The following is a 19,662-nucleotide window of genomic DNA, read 5'->3' as shown; positions in this document are numbered from 1 at the left end:
AGAAACTCAAGAGGTGGACTCCACAGAACACCTAGCTAGATGCAAGGTAGACCATCAATGGAAGGGACAATGATGATACTGACCTGGACCATTGGTCAACAAAATGACAACATTCCCTAACACTTGAATAAGGGGAGAAACAAGTTTATAGAGAGGACAGTGAGTATAGTTTTGAACAAGTAGAGTTCGAGTTCCCTGTGAGAGATCCTAGTGTAGATATTCTATGACTTTTGACATGTGGAAGAGATACAGGCAAAGTACATACATGCCTTAGCAACTGGTTCCGGGATTTGTAGCACCTTCCTAGGTGGGGACATGGACAAACAGAGATGAGCTTTCTGAGTAATAGGAGCACACAATTCCCAGGGCTGTTAGCCTTCGGCTATTCTTCCCTTCCTAGTCGTCATGTGGGCAACATTTCCACACCTCAAGGGTCAAGGATACTAATTTGTCCTTTAATCAACGTATTTCATAGATGTAAAGCTGGGGCATTTGGGCTGATTGTGAGAACCGTGTAGTCTGTGTATCAGGGATGATGTCTAGTTTAGATCGCTAGGGTATGTGTATATAAGAGGGCAATTTAGTGTAATTTTAAAGTGGTAAGATTACCATGCTTTAAAGAAAAGTCATTTTGTTTGTTCTTTGGTAGATTGATCTACTAAAAACAAAAAAAATGTTTTCGATCTCTTCTCAAAAGAGACAGAAGGGTTTTTAATTTTTGAGCCCTAGAAGCTTTTTCCATGCCCCAAGAGAATAATAAATAGGATTTTGTTTTCAAAAAGATAAACTTAAATGAGATTTACTTAGCTAGGACAAGAAAAATGAGTTCAAACTGTTTTCCAGAGAAAAGATGGGGTGAGAATAGGGAGTTGTGAGGAAGGGTGGCTAGGATTAGTTAAATAAAAAATTATACATTTCAAATCTGGAAAGATGGAAGGTTGTTTTGTATTGGGAGATCTGTGACTTGCTCAACATTGTGTACATTTCTGTGGAGGCAATGACACAATGAACTATGGCTTGGAGCCAAGATACCAAGAAGGCTCAATAGAAGGGTTACTGGAATGAGCATCTTGATAAATCCTAAAGTCCACTGCCTAAGAGAGAGCGGAGAACTCAGCCATGCCACAGCACTATACAGTAGAAGATGCTCGGGGAAGGTCAACCATTAAAGGACATAAGACCACAGACAATCCTGGGTCACTCAAGACCTGACATCAAGCAGAGAGAGAGAGAGAACCTCTCTTCAAGACATTTCGATTCAATCCTATGCTCTAGTGATTGGCATTCCACTTTTTGTAATTCCCAATTAAACATAACATGATTTAGAAAAATAATAAATTGAAAACAAGCCACTTTTGTATTTGTTATACACAAATATGAACTGCATATAACCACATTGATTTATATAGTTCTTTATCCTATATAATAAAGAGGTAATATGCAAATAAACCCTCATGCCCTCATAAAATAGCTGCCTATGGCCAAGCTAGCAGGAGGGTTAGTGAGGGACGTTCAAATGACTGAACAAGCAGGCTGCATGAGGTGACCAGGCCTGCAGGGGCGGAGGGAAGTTATATGTGACCAGGTTGGCGAGGTGGGGGGCAGTAAGAGGCAACCAGGCCTGCAAGGGGAGGGGGTTAGTTAGGGACAACCGGGCCAGTGGGGGAGGTGCAATTAGGGGTGACTGGGGGGGGTGCAGTTAGAGGTTATCTGGCTGGCATGCAGAGGCAGTGAGGGGCAATCAGGCCAGCAGGCAGGTGAGCTATTAGGAGCCAGTAGTCCAGGATTGTGAGAGGGATTTCTGAATGCCGGTTTAGGCCTGATCTCTAAATCAGCAGTTGGATATCCCCCAAGGGGTCCCAGATTGGAGAGGGTACAGGCTGGGCTGAGGACCCTTCCCCCATGCACAAATTTTGTGCATGGGGCCTCTAGTCTAGTATATAAAAGTCTGTAAGTACCAGTGATTGCACTATTATGACCAAGTTCTAGAAGTAATAATTTTCAGTTTGTGTTGAAAAATACCACATATCTACAATTTGACTAGTATATTATAAAACGTTGTGAGATTTTAGTAGCATGTTTGTTCTGAAAGCAATTTATTCTTAAGTGAGCCAGAGAAACATCCTGACTGATAACAAAGTGCTAAGTGTATTAAAATATATGCAATATGTAACTCTGAGTTTAAAGACATGTGGTATATAACAAGAATACATAGTTAAGACATTTTAATATATATTCTCATTATGTAGATGACACAGGCATCTTTATATTAAAAATAAATATAATTTATAAAATAGCAATTACTTTCTGCATCACTTATTAGTGGGTTTGTTTAAGAAATAACAAGGTAAAGCTAAAAAAAATAGAAATTAGCTAGGAAAACAAGAAAAAAAACTAATATATTTTATAATCTCAAGGGACTACAGTCACAGTCTTTTCTACCTTATAATCAATCTGTTTTCTTTTCTTTTTTCCATTGGTTAGCAAGAAGTCTAGGCAATATCGTTTACAGATAAATCCGAAGGAGAGACGGATAAGCCCAAATGATCACTGTGTCCACCATGGAAAAGTCCTTGTAACTATGTACCACTTTTACCTTTTGATTTCATTTCAGTCAAACCTAGACAAGCATGCATTAAGTCCATAATGTTCCTAGTCTGATATGCTGCAGCTTTAATTTCCCCTTATCAAAAAGGACAGATTTGTTTTAATGTTACATTTGAAAATAGGAAAATTATATAGCTATGGCCAGCCAGCATGGCTCAGTGGTTGAGTGTCAACCTATGCACCAGAAGGTCAGGGTCCTATTCTGGTCAGGCACGTGTCCTGGATGCAGGCTGGATCCCTAGTGTGGGGCCTGCAGGAGACAGCTGATGGAGTCTCTCTCATGAATGATGTTTCTATTCCTCTCCCCCTCTCCCTTCATTTCTGAAATTAATAAAAATATATTTTAAAAAAGAACAAATATATAGTTGTATCACTATGTAAACTATATAAAAATGTATTATTTTCCTAAAGAGAAAAACAAATCACAAGGGAGTAGTTTTTGATAGTGGTAATTACCACTCTGTTTCTGCCTTCTCACATTTTTCTTGTCTTTCAGAGTTCACCTTCCTTGTGCCCTATTTTCAAAAGCCTTCTGGAGTCTTTAGATAGATGTGAGAGGTTGCCCTCAGATATCCTACAACAGTTGCTTTATTATCCAAGAATCATTTTGTTCATGAAAAGATCTGTAACATGGCTTATGTAGGTTTGTGCATGGCTTATGTAGATATAGAATACAAGTTAAAAATATTTATTAATTATGATAAAAAATTGTAAATAATTGAAATTCACATAGCTGAGGCAAACCTAGATTAATTTAAACCAATTTGCATAAAATGATCACAATAGTGTTTATTATTCTCTTAAACTTAAAAATAAAAATTTCTAACTCATAATATGATGACTCACCACTACTTAGTTTGAATTTGACCTCAAGTATAAATCACTTTGTTTTGGCTTTCCTCAAATATATTCCTTAAGGGTTAGAACTAGGGCTTAATTTTTAAAAATGCACCTTAATCGTTATGATTTGTACATAACATCACTCTTGTCCTATGAATACTTCTACTTTGTCACAAGTCTAAGATATTTTATAATAATCTAAAATTAAGCATTGCAAATGAATTCATATCCTATAATACAATTAATTATAGACCTATAAGTGCACTAAGGAAATTAGCCTATTATGCATCCCTATCATCTTAATTATATGAGATTGAGCTCTTTAACAAAGAACTCAAGATGCATTTTGAATATTCACACTTCAGCCAAGATTCCTGTGGCCATTTTCTATCACATTGACTCTCCTGGGCCAGTGGGGGCTTGGAAGCAAGAGCTGAGAATGGAAGAGGGTGGTGTTCCTAGAACATAGAGCACAAAGCCAAGGATAGAAGAGGCTGGCTTGGAAAGGAAAAGCAAGTGGAAATGTTCAAATGCTGCTCTCCATAAGTGGGATCAAGGATAAGGGGATCCAATGAGGGTTCTGCAGTAGGAAATCTTAACCAGTGGTCATAGAGAAAGCCAAGTTTCTCCCAAAAGTGTGGACACTGAGTTCTAGTCAATTTTAGGTCTTAAATGATTGTGCTTTCAACTTTGTTTGGTAGGAGAGATTTGTTTTTTCAGAAAGGCACAGATACAATGAGACTCATGATGATAAATTTTATCGTTAGACGTTATTTGGTTTTAGAAGAGTCTCGCTCACTTTCTTTTCTGGCTGTGTGTCCTGAGACACAATAATTAGGGTATGCATCCAAAAGAAAGGAACAATTCCTCAGCCTGGTTCCCAGGGTCTTCCAAGAGAGATGTATTACTGTATTTTCTCCACCTCTTGTGGGTAAACAAAGATGACCCCGATACTTTCTGATCCAGGTACTTTCTGGAATAGGCTTGATTCATTGTCTGTGGGGAATACCACTGCTCCCAGACCCTTTGTGATTCCAAAATGCCTTCCTCAGATCCTCCCCTAGCATCTGACACTGAGTCTACTTCCCCTACAATTCCCTTATAATGCATTTCATATTTTGAATCCGCATTCTTTTTATACTCACTTATAATCAGGTACATTATGCATTTTAAAAAACAGAGTGGCCAAATAAAGCCCGAAATTGTTCAATAATGAGTGACTCTGGCTAGCCATTGAGAATGTAATGATGAAAATCAATGTAGACCCGCCCCTGAGAAACTTCCAATCTGGCACAACAAAGATGATCCATGTAAGTAGGTTTACAAACTAAAGATGCAATGTGATGTATTCCATAGAATTAAGCTTCATTTAGTTTGAAGATGAAGACTCAAGTTTGTGGTGTTATTTATTTTTATTTTTTCTTCTCAAGACAGGTTTACGATTACAGCAGCAAATGAAGTTACTGTAAAGTTTGGTCAGCACTGTTTCCCAGGCCAGGTCTCTCCCAGCAAAGGAAACCTGGAAATGCAGGTTTAATGACTCGTTCAGGGGCTGACAAGACTCCCTAAATTTGTGGTCCCTCTAAGTTTTACTCAAAGCTTGTAGACAATCCTAAAACCAATCTTCACATTTATCAACATGATTTTATTGTTTCTTATCTTTATTCCCTAATTCGAGTATACATTGTATATTTTCTTATCCTGGGTTTGATAGAATCCAGCTCTGTTACTGTTTAGAAATGGTGTACGAATTCCTTATTTTTACTGATGTTTATGTCTTGGCAGTAGAAGGAACATTCACTGGGGACATTTGTGTCAGATAGAATTTATTGATCTTCCGTATGTTTAATTATAAAAATAATTTAAAACAACCTACAGACCAAAAGGTGTTATTCTTTTAAAAATATATCAAATGTAATTTTTCTAAACATTATTTTACCTTCTCAAATAGCCGCTGTCTAATTATAAACAATGGCAATCACATACCATAGGCAAGCTGCCAGGTTCCTTTTAAGCACACTTAATGATTCAGGCTTAAGAAAAAGATATATATAATATAGCATTTTTAATATATATATTTCATACACATGAAACTATCCCTCCAGCATTCTGAATATTCAGTATTACTATTTCACCTGTTATTTTGTTTTATATTATATAATTAATTTCAAATGTAAAGTCTAATTTAACTAAAAATATGTTATTTACTTATTATTTATTACTTATAGCCACTTACTTTTTCTGGGTCAAACTGTACCAATAAAGGTATGCAAAGAGCATATAAAATATTTAGAAATTTTTATTTTAATGAATGGTTATGCTTTGTACATGTTACTTCTCCTGACTTATACCAGTTTTTCCAAGCTTGGTCTCCACACATTACTCTGTATTTATCCTAGCAGCCTGCCCATTTCCACACTAATGAAAGAGCTGTCACAAATTGCTAGTGCCACCTATTAGTGGAAGCACAGTACTGCAAATCATGATGATGTCTTTAAAAAGCACCTAAGAAGTCATGAGGTGTAAAATCCATTCCAAGGCTCTCACTTGTTCTCATTTATGTTTACAGCTGTTGGTCTTTTAAAAATAAACTTTCAGCACATGCACTAAACTTAGATACTGTTCATGGGTTTTGGAGAATTTATCTACAACTTTGCATTAATGAATCATATATTTGTCCATAATGTTTTGACGAGTGCAATGTTTTAATCAATGAATATGTGACTCTCCATGATATATCATGATTTTGTAAATGAATGTTAGATAATGATCAATAAAATATTTGTTTTAGTACTGGTATCTCTGGAAGATTTTAGAAAAAAAAATCAAGCATAAATGATGTTTATAATAAAATGGTCCTGACTTGAGATTTCAAAATTCTTCAAAAGATGTAAAGGTGTGATATTCTGATGCAACTGTGATGCTTAGATGTACCACTGAGGTTTGAATGAGAAAAATTTAAATAAGAACTTTATCATACAATTTCTTATAGCTTTATGGTAGCTCATGATAACCTTATAAGTTAGAGCACACATTTGAAATACAGTTGCATATGCACAATAAGCTTAAATAGATTATCTCTGCAACTGACAGCTTAATTTATTACTAGTAATTAATTATAATTAAAATTTTTCCTGAAAGGTTTCAATTACACTAATTTTTAAATATGGAATTTAAATATAATTGACCAAAAATCACAAAATATTTGTTACTTCTGTTGTTTGATTTCTGTGTAATATTAAAAATAAGAAAACCAAGGGAAATAAGTTACCACAGACCTACATATCTATTTGGTTAATAAGCACCAAGGTATTTTATATTGCTAACAGAAGTGGAATCTGGAAATAATTTATCTGAAGAGAAAAAGCAATATACAAAAGGTAGCGTTGGGAAAATTACCTTTTCCATTTTCAGGTTTACTTAAGCTAGTGATGACTAAATATCATTATCAAAAGTTAGTGGGTTAGAAACAGGATAGTTTTGTTGTCTCTGTTATTTTCCTACTTGCTAAAGTCCACTGTATAAATTATTATTTCAAAGGCAAATCTGGTTGGCAGCTTTAAACAGAGAAGCCACAAATCAAGAGACTTTCACTATCCCTCATTTAATCTGACCAGCAGTGAATCACCAGATGTGTGATGGAGCATTGTGTTTTGTTTTATTTTTATATTATTTTTCCAGGATATACAGAGTGAGGCAAATGTTTATATGAAAAATAATACAATAATTCATAAATAATAATACAAGAATAAACTCTGCATTGCATACTCAGATATATTACATATATATCCCCTATACATTTCATTTTACCTGTGAGGAAATTTTTATAAGCTTCATTCTGCACTATTACATAAATATTTGAGATATCCATGAAAACTTTACATGGACTCAAAAGATCATATATATAAAATTTAAAATATGAATACTATTTTACATTAAAAATTAATTTGTTATAAGCCATAACCTGTAGATTGCAAGGGTTGGTTTTATCAATTATTAAACATAAATATGATGTTTTATTATTTATATATATATATATATATATATATTTCCATATTTATATATTCATACATATGTGAATGTATGTTGTGCTTTGATATAAGTAAAAAGAATCTCTGAAAAGTTATCAACTGCAAGAAATAATAAATCAATCATATTAATTAGATTTTAAAGTGATCATAATACATGAACAATGGCAAATAAAAACTCTGCAAATTTTACTACATAATTTTTAACTTAATGTAATCTTCTAGTATCAGACAAATATGTATGATAATTTTGATTTAACTAATAATATTATTTTTAAAGAAACTACTTGACTCTGGGTAAAATAGCTTTACAAAGTATGAAAAGAAAGACATTAAAATGTCTACCATCTATTTACGTACTATTTACTAAGTCTTCCCTACAAAGGTAAAGTTAAAGACACTGATTTAACCTTTGGACCCACATGATCACCATCACATTGAGCCTTGCATGTGTCTTTGATTTCTACTAAAGCTGAAGCACACCATGTCCTGGGAAAGCTCATTACACTGAGTGATGGAACATTTGTCATTTGTTTAAAACCCCAAACCTAATTTATTTCCTTGTGATTTCCATAGCTTCTTCTGAAGTCTTCATTGCACCACATATTCCAAAGGGAAGATTACATGATATTCTTGTATTTCATGAGGAAAGTGAAATTTGACTAGTTGTGCAGGGGAAATAAACTGTTATGCACCATTTAGAAAAAGAAGCACTTTGACATTTAGCTCTAGTGCATATCTTTAAGGAAGCAAAAGCATCTCTGGGTGAATGTTTCTTGGAGATAATGTGTAAGTGACTGCTGAGATTTACAGAGTTCTCACATTTGCTTCCCCCACAAGGATTCTAAATCAGATTGGTTCAGAGGAAAAGCCAGCATATCCCATTTTCCCCCCTAATATTATCACTTCTCCAGATGGCCCTCCAACATTTATTCAATTCCTTTTTCCTAGAAAGTAAAGAGGTGCCTTATTAGATATCTATGTACATCCACTGCAAATGCTGCCTTCTTGTTCTTCCTATTCTTTCTCATTTAACATAACAAATCTCTTTCATCTCCTACCAGAAAGCAAGCACAGTGATTGCCTCAAACTTTGATTTGGCAACCTGAGCAATGAGAGAGTTAATGGTGGATCTTTGAAAACAGTGACATGGGAAATTAGAGTTGGCAGGGATTTAACTCTTCAAAAACCACGCTGGAAGATGCTTAAGGGCAATGCAGTGGGTGTTTTAACTATGTTTGACATCTAATTAAGGAGGAAAAAGAAGCAGCTAAAAAATGTCTAGTTTAGTTTAGAAACAAAGTATTTATAATTGGCTACCAGACTTTTGCTTTGGCAAAACAAATGTACATGGAGAGACAGAAAGGTAATGACAGACCAATCAAATGACAAGAAAAATTGCTTGGGCCATTCCTTTTATTCCTCCTGCTGTTGTTCATTTCACAGTTTATTTTACCAAATTGCCAAGTTCTGGGCATTTCAATGGAATTGTTATGTAGCTGTAGGGTAGTTGTTTAGGTAAAAGAAAGCAAAATAATTATAATGGATACAATTGCTAAAAAGAGCTTATGAAGATAGTGTCAAATATATACACCTTGTGAATACATACAGCTAACTTCATCAGACATCTTTAAAACAGGTGTACCTGACAAAGGTTATTCTAATTAAATGCTTCCTTTTTAAAATGGAGAGCAATATGCTACCAGGTAAGTAAGATACTTGCAAAAATAAATAAATATAACTCTCAATTCTTATTTTATTTTACGATTTATTTAGTACTTGGACAAGCAACTGCAATTGTAATAGATCTTTTAAATGTATTTGATGTTTTAAACTTATTTTAAAATTATAACCTATAGCCATTCACTTCTTCAAGAAGTAGCTGCATGCAAAACTTACTTTATAAGGAATATAAACTTACACAAAGTGGACTATCAACCTGAGAATTAATTGATGACATCCTTTCAAAGAGTAAAAATAGAGAGCAACAACTGATGCAAACATAGATGCCATAAAATCCCATACCATAAACAATTTAAAGACAGCTACTAAATAGAGACACAATAGAGATTAATTAAATATTTAATGGAGTCTATATGTTTTTAATATCTTAGAAGAGTACAGTTGCAATCGCTTGCTCATGTTTAAAATGCCCTCACATTTTAATAAAGAAAATATATTTCCCAAGTAAGTATGTTTTATCTAACAAGTATTAAGTCCAAATAAACACATTTAATAGGTGTCTAATTTCTAATCCAAAGTGTGAAAAATACATCCCCCTTTCCTATTTGTGGTCCTCATTCACACCAGAGCATTCAGAGAGATCATCCCCATCATGTGAAAATTAAAGAATCTGGTTGCTGGCATAAGAGCAATATACAGTATATAAACGTCTCTGCAAGAGAGAGTCAGTAAATTTGCTTCATAGTATAGGCTAAACACAGAATATAATCGAAGCTTCTCTCTGCCCCACCCCCCTGCTCTAGATATCTGAGAATCATAAGAAAGCAACACCTTAGGGAGTAAAACTACCTGAGTTCAAACAGTTTAATCTTAAACTCCACTTTAACAATACCTCAGTTATATAAATATTTCCTTCCATTACAAGTCACCTTCATTATTTTGGAATCCAACTTAGCATTATTTCACACAAATTTATAAAAATTTATGTAAACAAATGTAGAACAACTATTTTTCTTTAAAAACCATCATTAAAAAACAGGCATGCACATTAAACTAGAACCAAATCAAGTATTAGCAACCATGAGATAAAGCTTTTTCTTTCTTTCTTAAATTTATACTTTTTTTTACAAAAGAAGTTCACACTAGTTCTACAAGTAGGAAGTAGCCTGTCTTCATTTCTTACTGAAGTATGTATGGAATTAAACAACATTATATTCCAAAGACTCTGGCTGCACACCAATTAGCCAAATACACAGTCTTTTGTACAGTCATAACACACTGTGGAAAAACTAGTCTGTTCTCTCCAGTTTATGTTCTCTTGGCAAACCATGATCTACTGCTTATGTTAAGCATCTGATTGTCAGATTCGAACAAACTGAATATTCATGATGATGATTAACCATTTAGTGTCTAAAACTAAGAAAACACAATTTGTCATAACAATTCTTATAGGTGAGGCATGCATATCTAAAAAAAGGGACCATTTCCCCCCCCAATAGTAGTTTTAGAGGTATTTTAAAAGAAGTAGGGTCAGAAAAATTAAAAGAACACATGATCACATGGACAGATCAGCATTTCCCAGGCATTCAGCTCCTCTCTGCAAATGTGATTAAATGCTCTTTGTTTGCATTTAAATTGTCATCTCAGACAGGAGACATGCTTTTATTTATTTGTTTGTTTAAAGTGCTTAAATCATCTCAGAAAGACTCAGACAGGCATCTAGGTTCCCCAGGTTAAACCAAAGGTTTTAAGGTTTGGGTTGGGAGGGAGTTCAAGAAATAAAAGTGGGGGTGGGAGGGAGAAGGTGACGGAGGGGGTATCACACAGAAAGCCAAATAAAATAAAGAAAATAAAAATAGAGACTTACCTTTGTAGGATAATTTCAACCTTGGCACATTGTTCTTCCCGTTCTGGTAGCTGGCTCTGGCGGTGAGCAGCACTCCCCAGAAGAGACAGGCGACCTCAGTGAGCCAGCCCATGCTGCAGGCGCAGGTCCTGGTGCAGCCTCGGGCTTCCCTCCTGGATTGTGCGGCCGGAGAAGTTCAAACAATCTGCAAACTGGAGGTAACAGGTGACCTGGGTCAGTTTCATTCATAAAAGCCCACGAGCAAGACTTCGCTGCAGCACTCACACCTCTTCTTCTGCAAGAGTCACTGAAGAAACTTCAAAACCTCCACCAAAAAGAAGAAGAAGAAAAATCCAAGCCAGGCACCAGATAATGAGGCACAACTGTGGTGTGGAAAGAGAGAGAGAGAGGAAAAAAATGAACCAGGGCTGCTGCAGTGGCGCTTAAGAAGCAGCTCCTTTTATCTGGGCTCCTCTGATAGCCGGTGGCAGACTCTAATCCTGCTCCCTGCTTCATTCGGCACCGCACCAGGGAAGCAGAATGAAAGGGAAACGAGAGAGAGAGAGAGAGAGAGAGAGAGAGAGAGAGAGAGAGAGAGAGAGAGAGAGAGAGAGAGAGAGAGAGAGAGAGAGAGAGAGAGAGAGAGAGAGAGGAGCCGTGAGCAGCCGGACTTTTCCTGTACACATGTAGGGAGGGATGACACAAGATCCCACAGACAGGTTTTCCCAACACTCCCTGGACCGGCTGACAATGGGAGAACAGGCGAGCTCAACCCACTCCCCTTCTTCCCTCCTGTCACACACACATGCAAAAAACATCTCCCGGAGATTACAGCCGGGAGCAGAGCCCTCCAGCGTGCGTGTGAAAGGCACGGAGCTATAAATTTACTTTCAGGGGCAAGCATTGTTTTATAGCCATTTTAGGTGCAATTTTGGTTTTTAAAAAACAACAACCTGAATTCGGCTACCTACACAACATATAACTCATGCTCATGCTACCTACATAACGTATAATTCTGCTGAACTTGTGCATTCTCCGTGTTGTGTATATGGATATGTAGAGATCTGCATATGTAGATGTGTGTGTCTGCATATGCTTCCATCAATATAACTTTAACCAGGGAAGGTTTTAAGGGCTTGTTAGCGATCCTTCCCTCCTCCCTACAAGCACACTTGGCTCAGCCTCCCCCTTCCCCGCCCCTCTGCAATCTCAGCAAAGAAATTCCTAGTAAAGCTCATTTCAACAATCAGTTCAAGACAAATATAGGTCCACGGAGAATTATAAATTACAACAGGGTATTCTCCGAAGGATACTTAGAATTTAAAAAAGAGCGAGGGTTTTCCAGCTCCTGGAATGCTCTGGCTAACATTTTTAATGCATCACATCTCATTAATTAAAGCCACTTCCAGAGTTCTGGTTTAAAGGGCAGAGGACGATGACAAAGTTCACCAAAGTCCCTGCTGAGTATCAGGGACCAACATACAGAGGATATCTCTGTGTCTTCATGAGCTGATGAGGGTTCCTAAATTTTCTGTGGACACGTGAATGTATGTATTCAGGCGGTCATACAACGTCATTAGTTCTTTCCTAAATAGGAATACTGTCTGGTCTGAGGTGTTTACGTTTCCTCTTCTACTTGTTTTTCTTTTAATTTCCCCCCAAAGCTGATATTCTTATAAGATTTTGGGGAGTGTGATATCTAAAAGCTAAGAGGACAGATGTTTCCTTCTTTCCTCTTCACTCCCCAACTCTATCTGTCCCGCACTCTCCCCTCCTCCAAGCCACACCACATGCACACTGGAAACACAGGAGAGAGGACTCTCCTTCAGTAATACAAAACTGTCCCAGCTGAAAGAAGAGGGTGGTCTCACAATTTAATACATAAACACACATTGGAAGTGGTTTAGTAGCCTCATAAAAAATGGTCTGATCATTGTCATGCAGCTTTCATTAGTTAATGTCTACAGACTAATAAAGAGCATCCTCTCTCTCTCTCTCTCTCTCTCTCTCTCTCTCTCTCTCTCTCTCTCTCTCTCTCTCTCTCTCTCTCTCCCCCTCCCTTCTTCCCTCCCTCCCTCTTTCTCCCTCTCTCTCTCTCTCTCTCTCTCTCTCTCTCTCTCTCTCTCTCTCTCTCTCTCTCTCTCTGTGTGTGTGTGTGTGTGTGTAGGTGGTTGAGGAGGAGGAAGAAATTGAAGAGCATTTGAAGGGAGGGAAATGGGGGGAGGGGATGAGGGATTCTTTTTCTACTTCACTAGTTGGATTGATTCATCAAACAGATCCATATTGTATTTGTCAGTTTCCACAAGCCTATTGATCAGTCAGTATTGTTCAGAAAATAAAATCCAAAAATAATGTTGATTTTACTGATTCCCACACTTGTTACCCTGAGCACCTTTCACGCTCCAGGCAATGGATTAAGGCTACAAATGACAAGAGGCTTGTCTGTCTTCCATGGATTACTCTCTATAGACATTCATTCTGCAGAGGAATTCATGCCACTTTGGCAGAACGGGACTAATGAATTATCCTATTGAAATCTCACAAGTAATCAGTCTAAATACTTTAAATGGTTATGCCATTTTCATTAATATATATTTTAAATGTTTCAAAAATAGTCTTTCTCTAGCTCTTGTTACTTAGAGTAGAAGAGCAAGTTTATATTTGTCAAAACTTAACAGGATAAGCAAATTTAGAAATGTATCCATTTCACTAGTATAGAGACTAATCCTGACAAATAAAAGGTTGTAGGTAAAATTCAGTTAATAGAGGGTCAAAATTGATTCCATGTTGAAGAAAGACATTCAATCTGGATTTTGAACCACAAAATCAGGTCAGTCTTATTTCATTTTATAAAACAAATAATTGAAACTAATGTTAAAGCTTGGAATTTGGTAACACAGACTAATAATAATAATAATAATAATAATAAAACTTTGATATGATTACTTATATTTGACATTTGTCCTACTCTTCATTTTTATGATCCTTACATCCTTTCAGATGTTTGAATGTTTAATAAATTCACATTAACATTTACTTATCTGTATAATTTTTAATTAAAATAAAAAAATCATAACTTCTTTAGGTAAGCATGACTGTCCTAGAATGATTAAATTATAAATTAGTAGAAAAGTATAAGAGTGTCTAGAGGTTTTTATGGTGATTTAAAAAAAGAAAAGAAAAATACAAACTACATGACTATAAAATACTTAACAAAAAGTATTAGGAATAGTATGTGTTTACCTCTTTCAGTCTTTTGACTTTGGTCAGAGTTAAATAAAGTCACTCTTATTTTCAACTCTTATTTATTTATTTATTTTCTATAGCACCAATAGGTAAGGGATAATCAAGTTTAAACCTATTTCTGAACAGAGAGTGGTGGACCTGGGTGGGTGTTTATCAGAACTTACAAAATTTGGATGCACGTGTGGCGTGGAGATTTTGATTCACCCTTCTCCCCACTCGACCCCTCCTCTGTGAATCTGTGGCCTAAGCCTTGCCATGATCCAGCCTGCTCAATTTGCCATCTGAGCTACTGATTTTGCAGGATTTACTTCTTTATAAAAGTCAAAAATATATAAATTGACCTCTTAATGTTGAATTTTACTTAAAGGGAAAATGTTATTTTGTTTGTTTCTCAAAGCAATCTCTCGATTTTTTTTAAATTACATTATAACACACAATCTACATCAGGTGATATAATTAAGTATATTTGCAACTGCATTTCTAATATCTCCTAAAGTGTCAAGTTTTCAGATATGATTAATTCCTATGCCAGAGTCAAATTTCAGCAGGTACTTAATATGATGATCATGCTGTTGTGTACATTTCTGTCAAATTAATCCATGGTTTTTAACTCACCCCATATTGAAATGAATTACACACACAGCAGTTTTCTGTGTGGTTTGCTTGATTTCCTAGAGACATAACACTTCATTTTCACAACAGGTTAGTTAACTCTTGTATTTCAATTAAAAAAAACAAAAACTGTATAGTCAGAGAAGATATATATTGAAGCATTTCTCCATTGTCAATGTATTTCTGATCTTTTGATGAATTACATAAAACCAATGTGTATATACTACCTTTAAAGGTTCACTCTCTAATTTCTCTTTGTTACAAAACAAATTGGGATAACAATCATTTCAATTTAAGAGCTGAAATTGTTTTTTCTAATTTGTGAGGTGCTCTTCCAAGTATTTCCCCATGTTACAGATACTCGGAATCTTTCTGTGAATGGTAGGTGAAAAGATTTGCTATATTTGTGTATAAAAGAATGTAGGGAAATATGTATAGTTTACCTGTATCGAAAAGGTTTAGTGGATTAAATGTACCTAAAGTTCTGGCGCACTTTATTGAACACCCTTGTCTCTCCCTGTAACCCCACTCCATCCCCGTTTTATTGTGGTCAGATACAGTAACACCCCCATTGCCTGTGCCACTGCTAGAGGTAGGTGAGCTCTTTAAGATAAATTACTGACTTAAGATTTACAAAATGAGTTGGCTTTTCAGTTTTTCAAAAAACAACACCGGTGGGGGGGGGGGGGATACGAAAAATAAACAAAACAAACAAAAAAATATATCAGTAATCTCTCTAAGATGTTCCGTTGAGTTATGTAAAAAAGACAAAACTATATTCCTTTTTACCTAACATCTGTTATTTCCTTTTTCTTCTTCTTCAAGTGAGTGCTTCATTAGTATATGAGGAAGACTTATGATGAACAGAATTAAAGCAAATGTCAAACACTTGCACTTGCTCTGATATCTCGCGCCGGAAATTCATTTTTAATGAGGGTTTTCCAGTACCGGGGTATCTGAACCTTTTTTCTTTTAAAAAAGGATTGTGTGGGTGAAAACATTCTTTGGAAGATTAGAAGACATCCTATTAATTGGGAAAGTGAAATAGTTGATGTATTATTCGTTCCAGCCAAAATTGATAGCTATTTAAGATCTACTACAGTAGTCACTGAAAACTGGGGGTTGGCAGGTCAAAAGTAATATTTAAGAAATTGTTAAACTTTTCATAATCTGACTCTTGTGAATGCTTTTTGTATAAGCAACATGTGAAAGCATAAGCTGAGAGGAGGAATTGGTAAAAGACAAAGGGAATTCAATCCGGGGAAGCGTCCACGCCTCCCTTTCCCTCCCCCCACCCTATGAATACAGTTTTCAGTAAACCAAGCTTGTTCCTATAGACTGAATTTGTAAGAGTTTGAAAAAAAACAGTTGTGTGTTTTCTCTTGTGACATCAATGTTCATGACACTTCAAGGTAAGTAGGTACTTAAGATAAAATACTCCTTGTTTTTCAAATGAAGTAATAAATGTTAAAGCAATGTAGAAGAGCAGGCACTAACTGGCCAGCCACATTATTTGTGCCTATAGAGTTTAAGAGAAACTTAAACACTTAAAGAGTTTCAAAAATTATAGGGGGAGTTCTTTAGTGGTGAGGTGAGATGAGGTGGTAGCTTCCCTTACCTTGAAAACATGGTTTGCGGGGCTAGTAGGTAAGTTTTATTAGGGTACTAAGTTTGAGTGGGGGATGGGTGAGAAGAAAAAAAAAAAAGGGATGCATAAAATTGTGTTTATAGTTAGTATCCATGTTGGCAAAAGTGGCCAAAATCCAGTTATAGGAACATGCTTTATCATTTCTTTTAATAACTATTTTTGACAGCTTAAATCAATCATATTTTTAACATTTCAAAATGTTTTAAATATGGGGATTTTCCTTTTCCTTTTCCATCTATTTAAAGAGCGAGTTATCACTTACAGCTTCTTTATTAGGTTATCTGATAAGTGAATGGGGTGTTTCTGAATATTAACATATGGAAATAATAAGACACCGAACTTACTAAAATACCTGTTTTTCTTTTTTTATTTAAGTGGGAGTGTCTACCTCAACTCAAATGGAAAAAGAAAGTTTTTTGCGGAAGACAAAAATCCCATTGTTAATACAGGCCAGGCAGTGAGGAGGAACAAATGAGGCATCCGTGGAATACAAATGAAATGAGCAGGTTGGCTGTTGAGTGTTTCAGGATATGAAGTTATAAGTTACTTGCCTTCAGTAAAGGTATATCACACACCTTCTCACTGAATAAATAATTAAGCAGATCTGTACTATATAAACAAAGTGAAGACATTAGTAAGTATTGTTTAAAGGATTACTTTACATCCCACTCAGGCAAAGCAGATGCATGTAATTTCCCTTTAGTACCCCCTAAAAAGAATGTTGCACCTCAACTGTAAATTTAATAAAATCTCTATTATCAAAAAGCAACCTTTTTCTTAAAAAAAAAAAGTTTGTAAAGAATTTGAAATGATAACAATAGGGAACAGAAATGCTGAAACCTAGAATTAAAGCTCTTTAAGAGGATTTATTATAATGGTAACACCAGCTATTTGGTGGATGGTGACTCAAAAAACATAGTGCATTCTGCTTTTTAAGGGCACAGTTATCTCCAGATTTCAAAATTAAGAAAAACAAAAGAGACTTAAATTACATATTTTTTTTCATATTCTGTATGGTCTCAGGTTTTAAATATTATTTGAGCCCCCATTTTTCCTTTTGTGGCTGGGGGCGGGGTTAGAATTTTATGCCAGGTTTCATTTCACCACTTTGGCTACAGGAGCAGCTGTCATCTTATGGGAATGACTAGGAAATGGTTTGTTTATTAGTTAACAATTTTTTTTCCATTAACAAATGATTTAGGAAGAAAATTTAAGACTTTGTTGTTATTCCTCAGAGCATATCCATAGAATTAATCTCTTTGGAAGTCAATCAACATAAATTCATTTTCTCATTCCTGCTATATTCATGAGAAAGAAAAAACAAAACAAAAAAACAAAACAAAAACAAAACAAAACCCAGCATCCAATATGTCTAGCCTTGAATCTTCTTAAATTACAGATCCAAGGTGAAAATGGTGTGACTTAAAAGTTTTTTAAAAGTTGCTGTTTTTTAAAAGTTGCTAAATGACTTTAATAACTTGAAGCACTTAAAGACCCCCAAATATCTAACACCTTTTGAGTCATTAAAACAAATTCTCACTCTAACAAATTGTGTTCTCACACAATTTATAACTCTATTATCTCAATTAAAGAGCTTTACCAATAAACTGTAACAACTCTAATGCCGATTATACATAAGAAAAACACTTGTTAATTTTTAACTGCAATTTTAAATAAAAAGTGTATTTCTCATCGTGTATCTTTATAGAAATGACATTTGCTTTTTAAAAAATAGAATCAGATAGTTTGGTGGTGTTATTTGGACAACCTATATAATAAAAGCCTAATATGCAAATTGACCAAAAAGCAGAATGACCAGTGTGTTCACTATGACACACACTGACCACTGGGGGGGCGGGGCAGATGCTCAATGCAGGAGCAGCCCCCAGCCTGTAGACCCCAGGCTAACCAAGGAGGGTGCCAGTGGGGGCCCCTCGGATTGCCCCGCCATCACCCCACAGAGAGAGGCAACCAGCACAGGCAGAGGGGGGCAAGGTCTGCAAGCAGGTGGTGACAGGCTGGCCAAGGCAGGTGCCAGTACAGGCCCCCAATTGCCCTGCTGGTCACTCCACAGATTGGCCTTGATCGCCAGCCAGGCCTGTGCAATACGCCTCTAGTATGAAATAATTACAAAAGATTACATGAGCTGTGAAGACTAATGCAATCCTGTTAAACAAAAATAAAGATACATAGAGAAATAAGAAAACTAAATTTGGATGAATCAAGTTAAAAATGGCAATCTATTTCTTGGGCTGTAACACAAGTCTGTAGGTGCTTGTCACTGTGTGTAACATAATTTGGTCCCAGAGGTGTAATTTTAAATATATTCTGTTTCTTACTTTCAAACCCAGTCACCTTTGAAAATATTTTGCTTATTTCCTGGATCGTTTCTTTTATAGTTACCCATTCAACAAAATACTGGGAAAATGTTTGAGAATTGCCTAGGTGCCAAACATTGTGGCTTGTGAAACAAATTACACGTTTTTTAGGCTAATGATAAATACTCCTGGTAACTAATGCCAATTTAGCCTTGCTTTTTAACTTTCTACCGCAAGCCGTAATACCATAAAACCACTGATAAATCTGTTTGTACCTATTTTGGAATATAGTACATTACTTATTTGTTTTATAAAAAATACATTTCTCCTGCTTTTTTCTTTCCAACAAAGCCTGTATCTGTTTTCATTCCTTCTACTAATATCTTCCACTAATATTGTGGAAGACTCTAGCTGATGACAGATTGTCTACATATTTTGTTGGATTACTCATGATTATAGACTATTGTATTCCACTAAAGTTAATCTGCCTATATCAGGATTTTGCTTTAGGGATTCAGGATATAAGATTGCTTACAGAAAAACACCAAAACCCTTGCATAATTTTAAAGAATGTTTTGTGAATATTCTGGGAGCTCTTTCCCTTATAATAATTCTATGGTGCTGTGTGCATATATCTATTATTTGCTTTATATAATGTTTACTCAATAGACTCTAATCTCAAAGAGAACAGACACCTTTTTCTCACTATTTTAAGTTCTCAGCATGACATTTGTCACAGAATAAAATTTAACCTATCGATATTAATGGTTGAATTAATTAATTATAGAAGCAGGGAAAATATATGCTAGATATTTAAAATATTAGTCCATGAAT

The 19,662-nt window shown here is 35.5% G+C and overlaps 1 protein-coding gene across 4 annotated transcripts in view; it reads right to left on the bottom strand.

The window, feature by feature from the left end:
• Positions 1 to 19,662, bottom strand: part of SEMA3A (semaphorin 3A) — a 352,298-nt gene that overhangs the window by 169,874 nt on the left and 162,762 nt on the right. For 2 of the 4 annotated variants that reach the window (XM_036429563.2, XM_045578494.1), the window contains one exon: positions 11,026 to 11,216. In XM_036429563.2, coding sequence (XP_036285456.1) covers positions 11,026 to 11,137 — 112 coding nt within the window. In that variant the 5' untranslated portion in view covers positions 11,138 to 11,216. Of the gene's footprint in view, positions 1 to 11,025; positions 11,761 to 19,662 lie in introns of those variants that run through there. The other 2 variants (XM_036429566.2, XM_036429567.2) reach the window with 2 other exon arrangements.

The sequence above is a fragment of the Pipistrellus kuhlii genome, unplaced genomic scaffold, assembly GCF_014108245.1.
Source record: "Pipistrellus kuhlii isolate mPipKuh1 unplaced genomic scaffold, mPipKuh1.p scaffold_m20_p_10, whole genome shotgun sequence".
In the NCBI taxonomy this organism is placed as follows: Eukaryota; Metazoa; Chordata; class Mammalia; order Chiroptera; family Vespertilionidae; genus Pipistrellus; species Pipistrellus kuhlii.
Note: the sequence above shows the minus strand (reverse complement) of the source record. Positions and strands in the feature narration are given on the sequence as shown.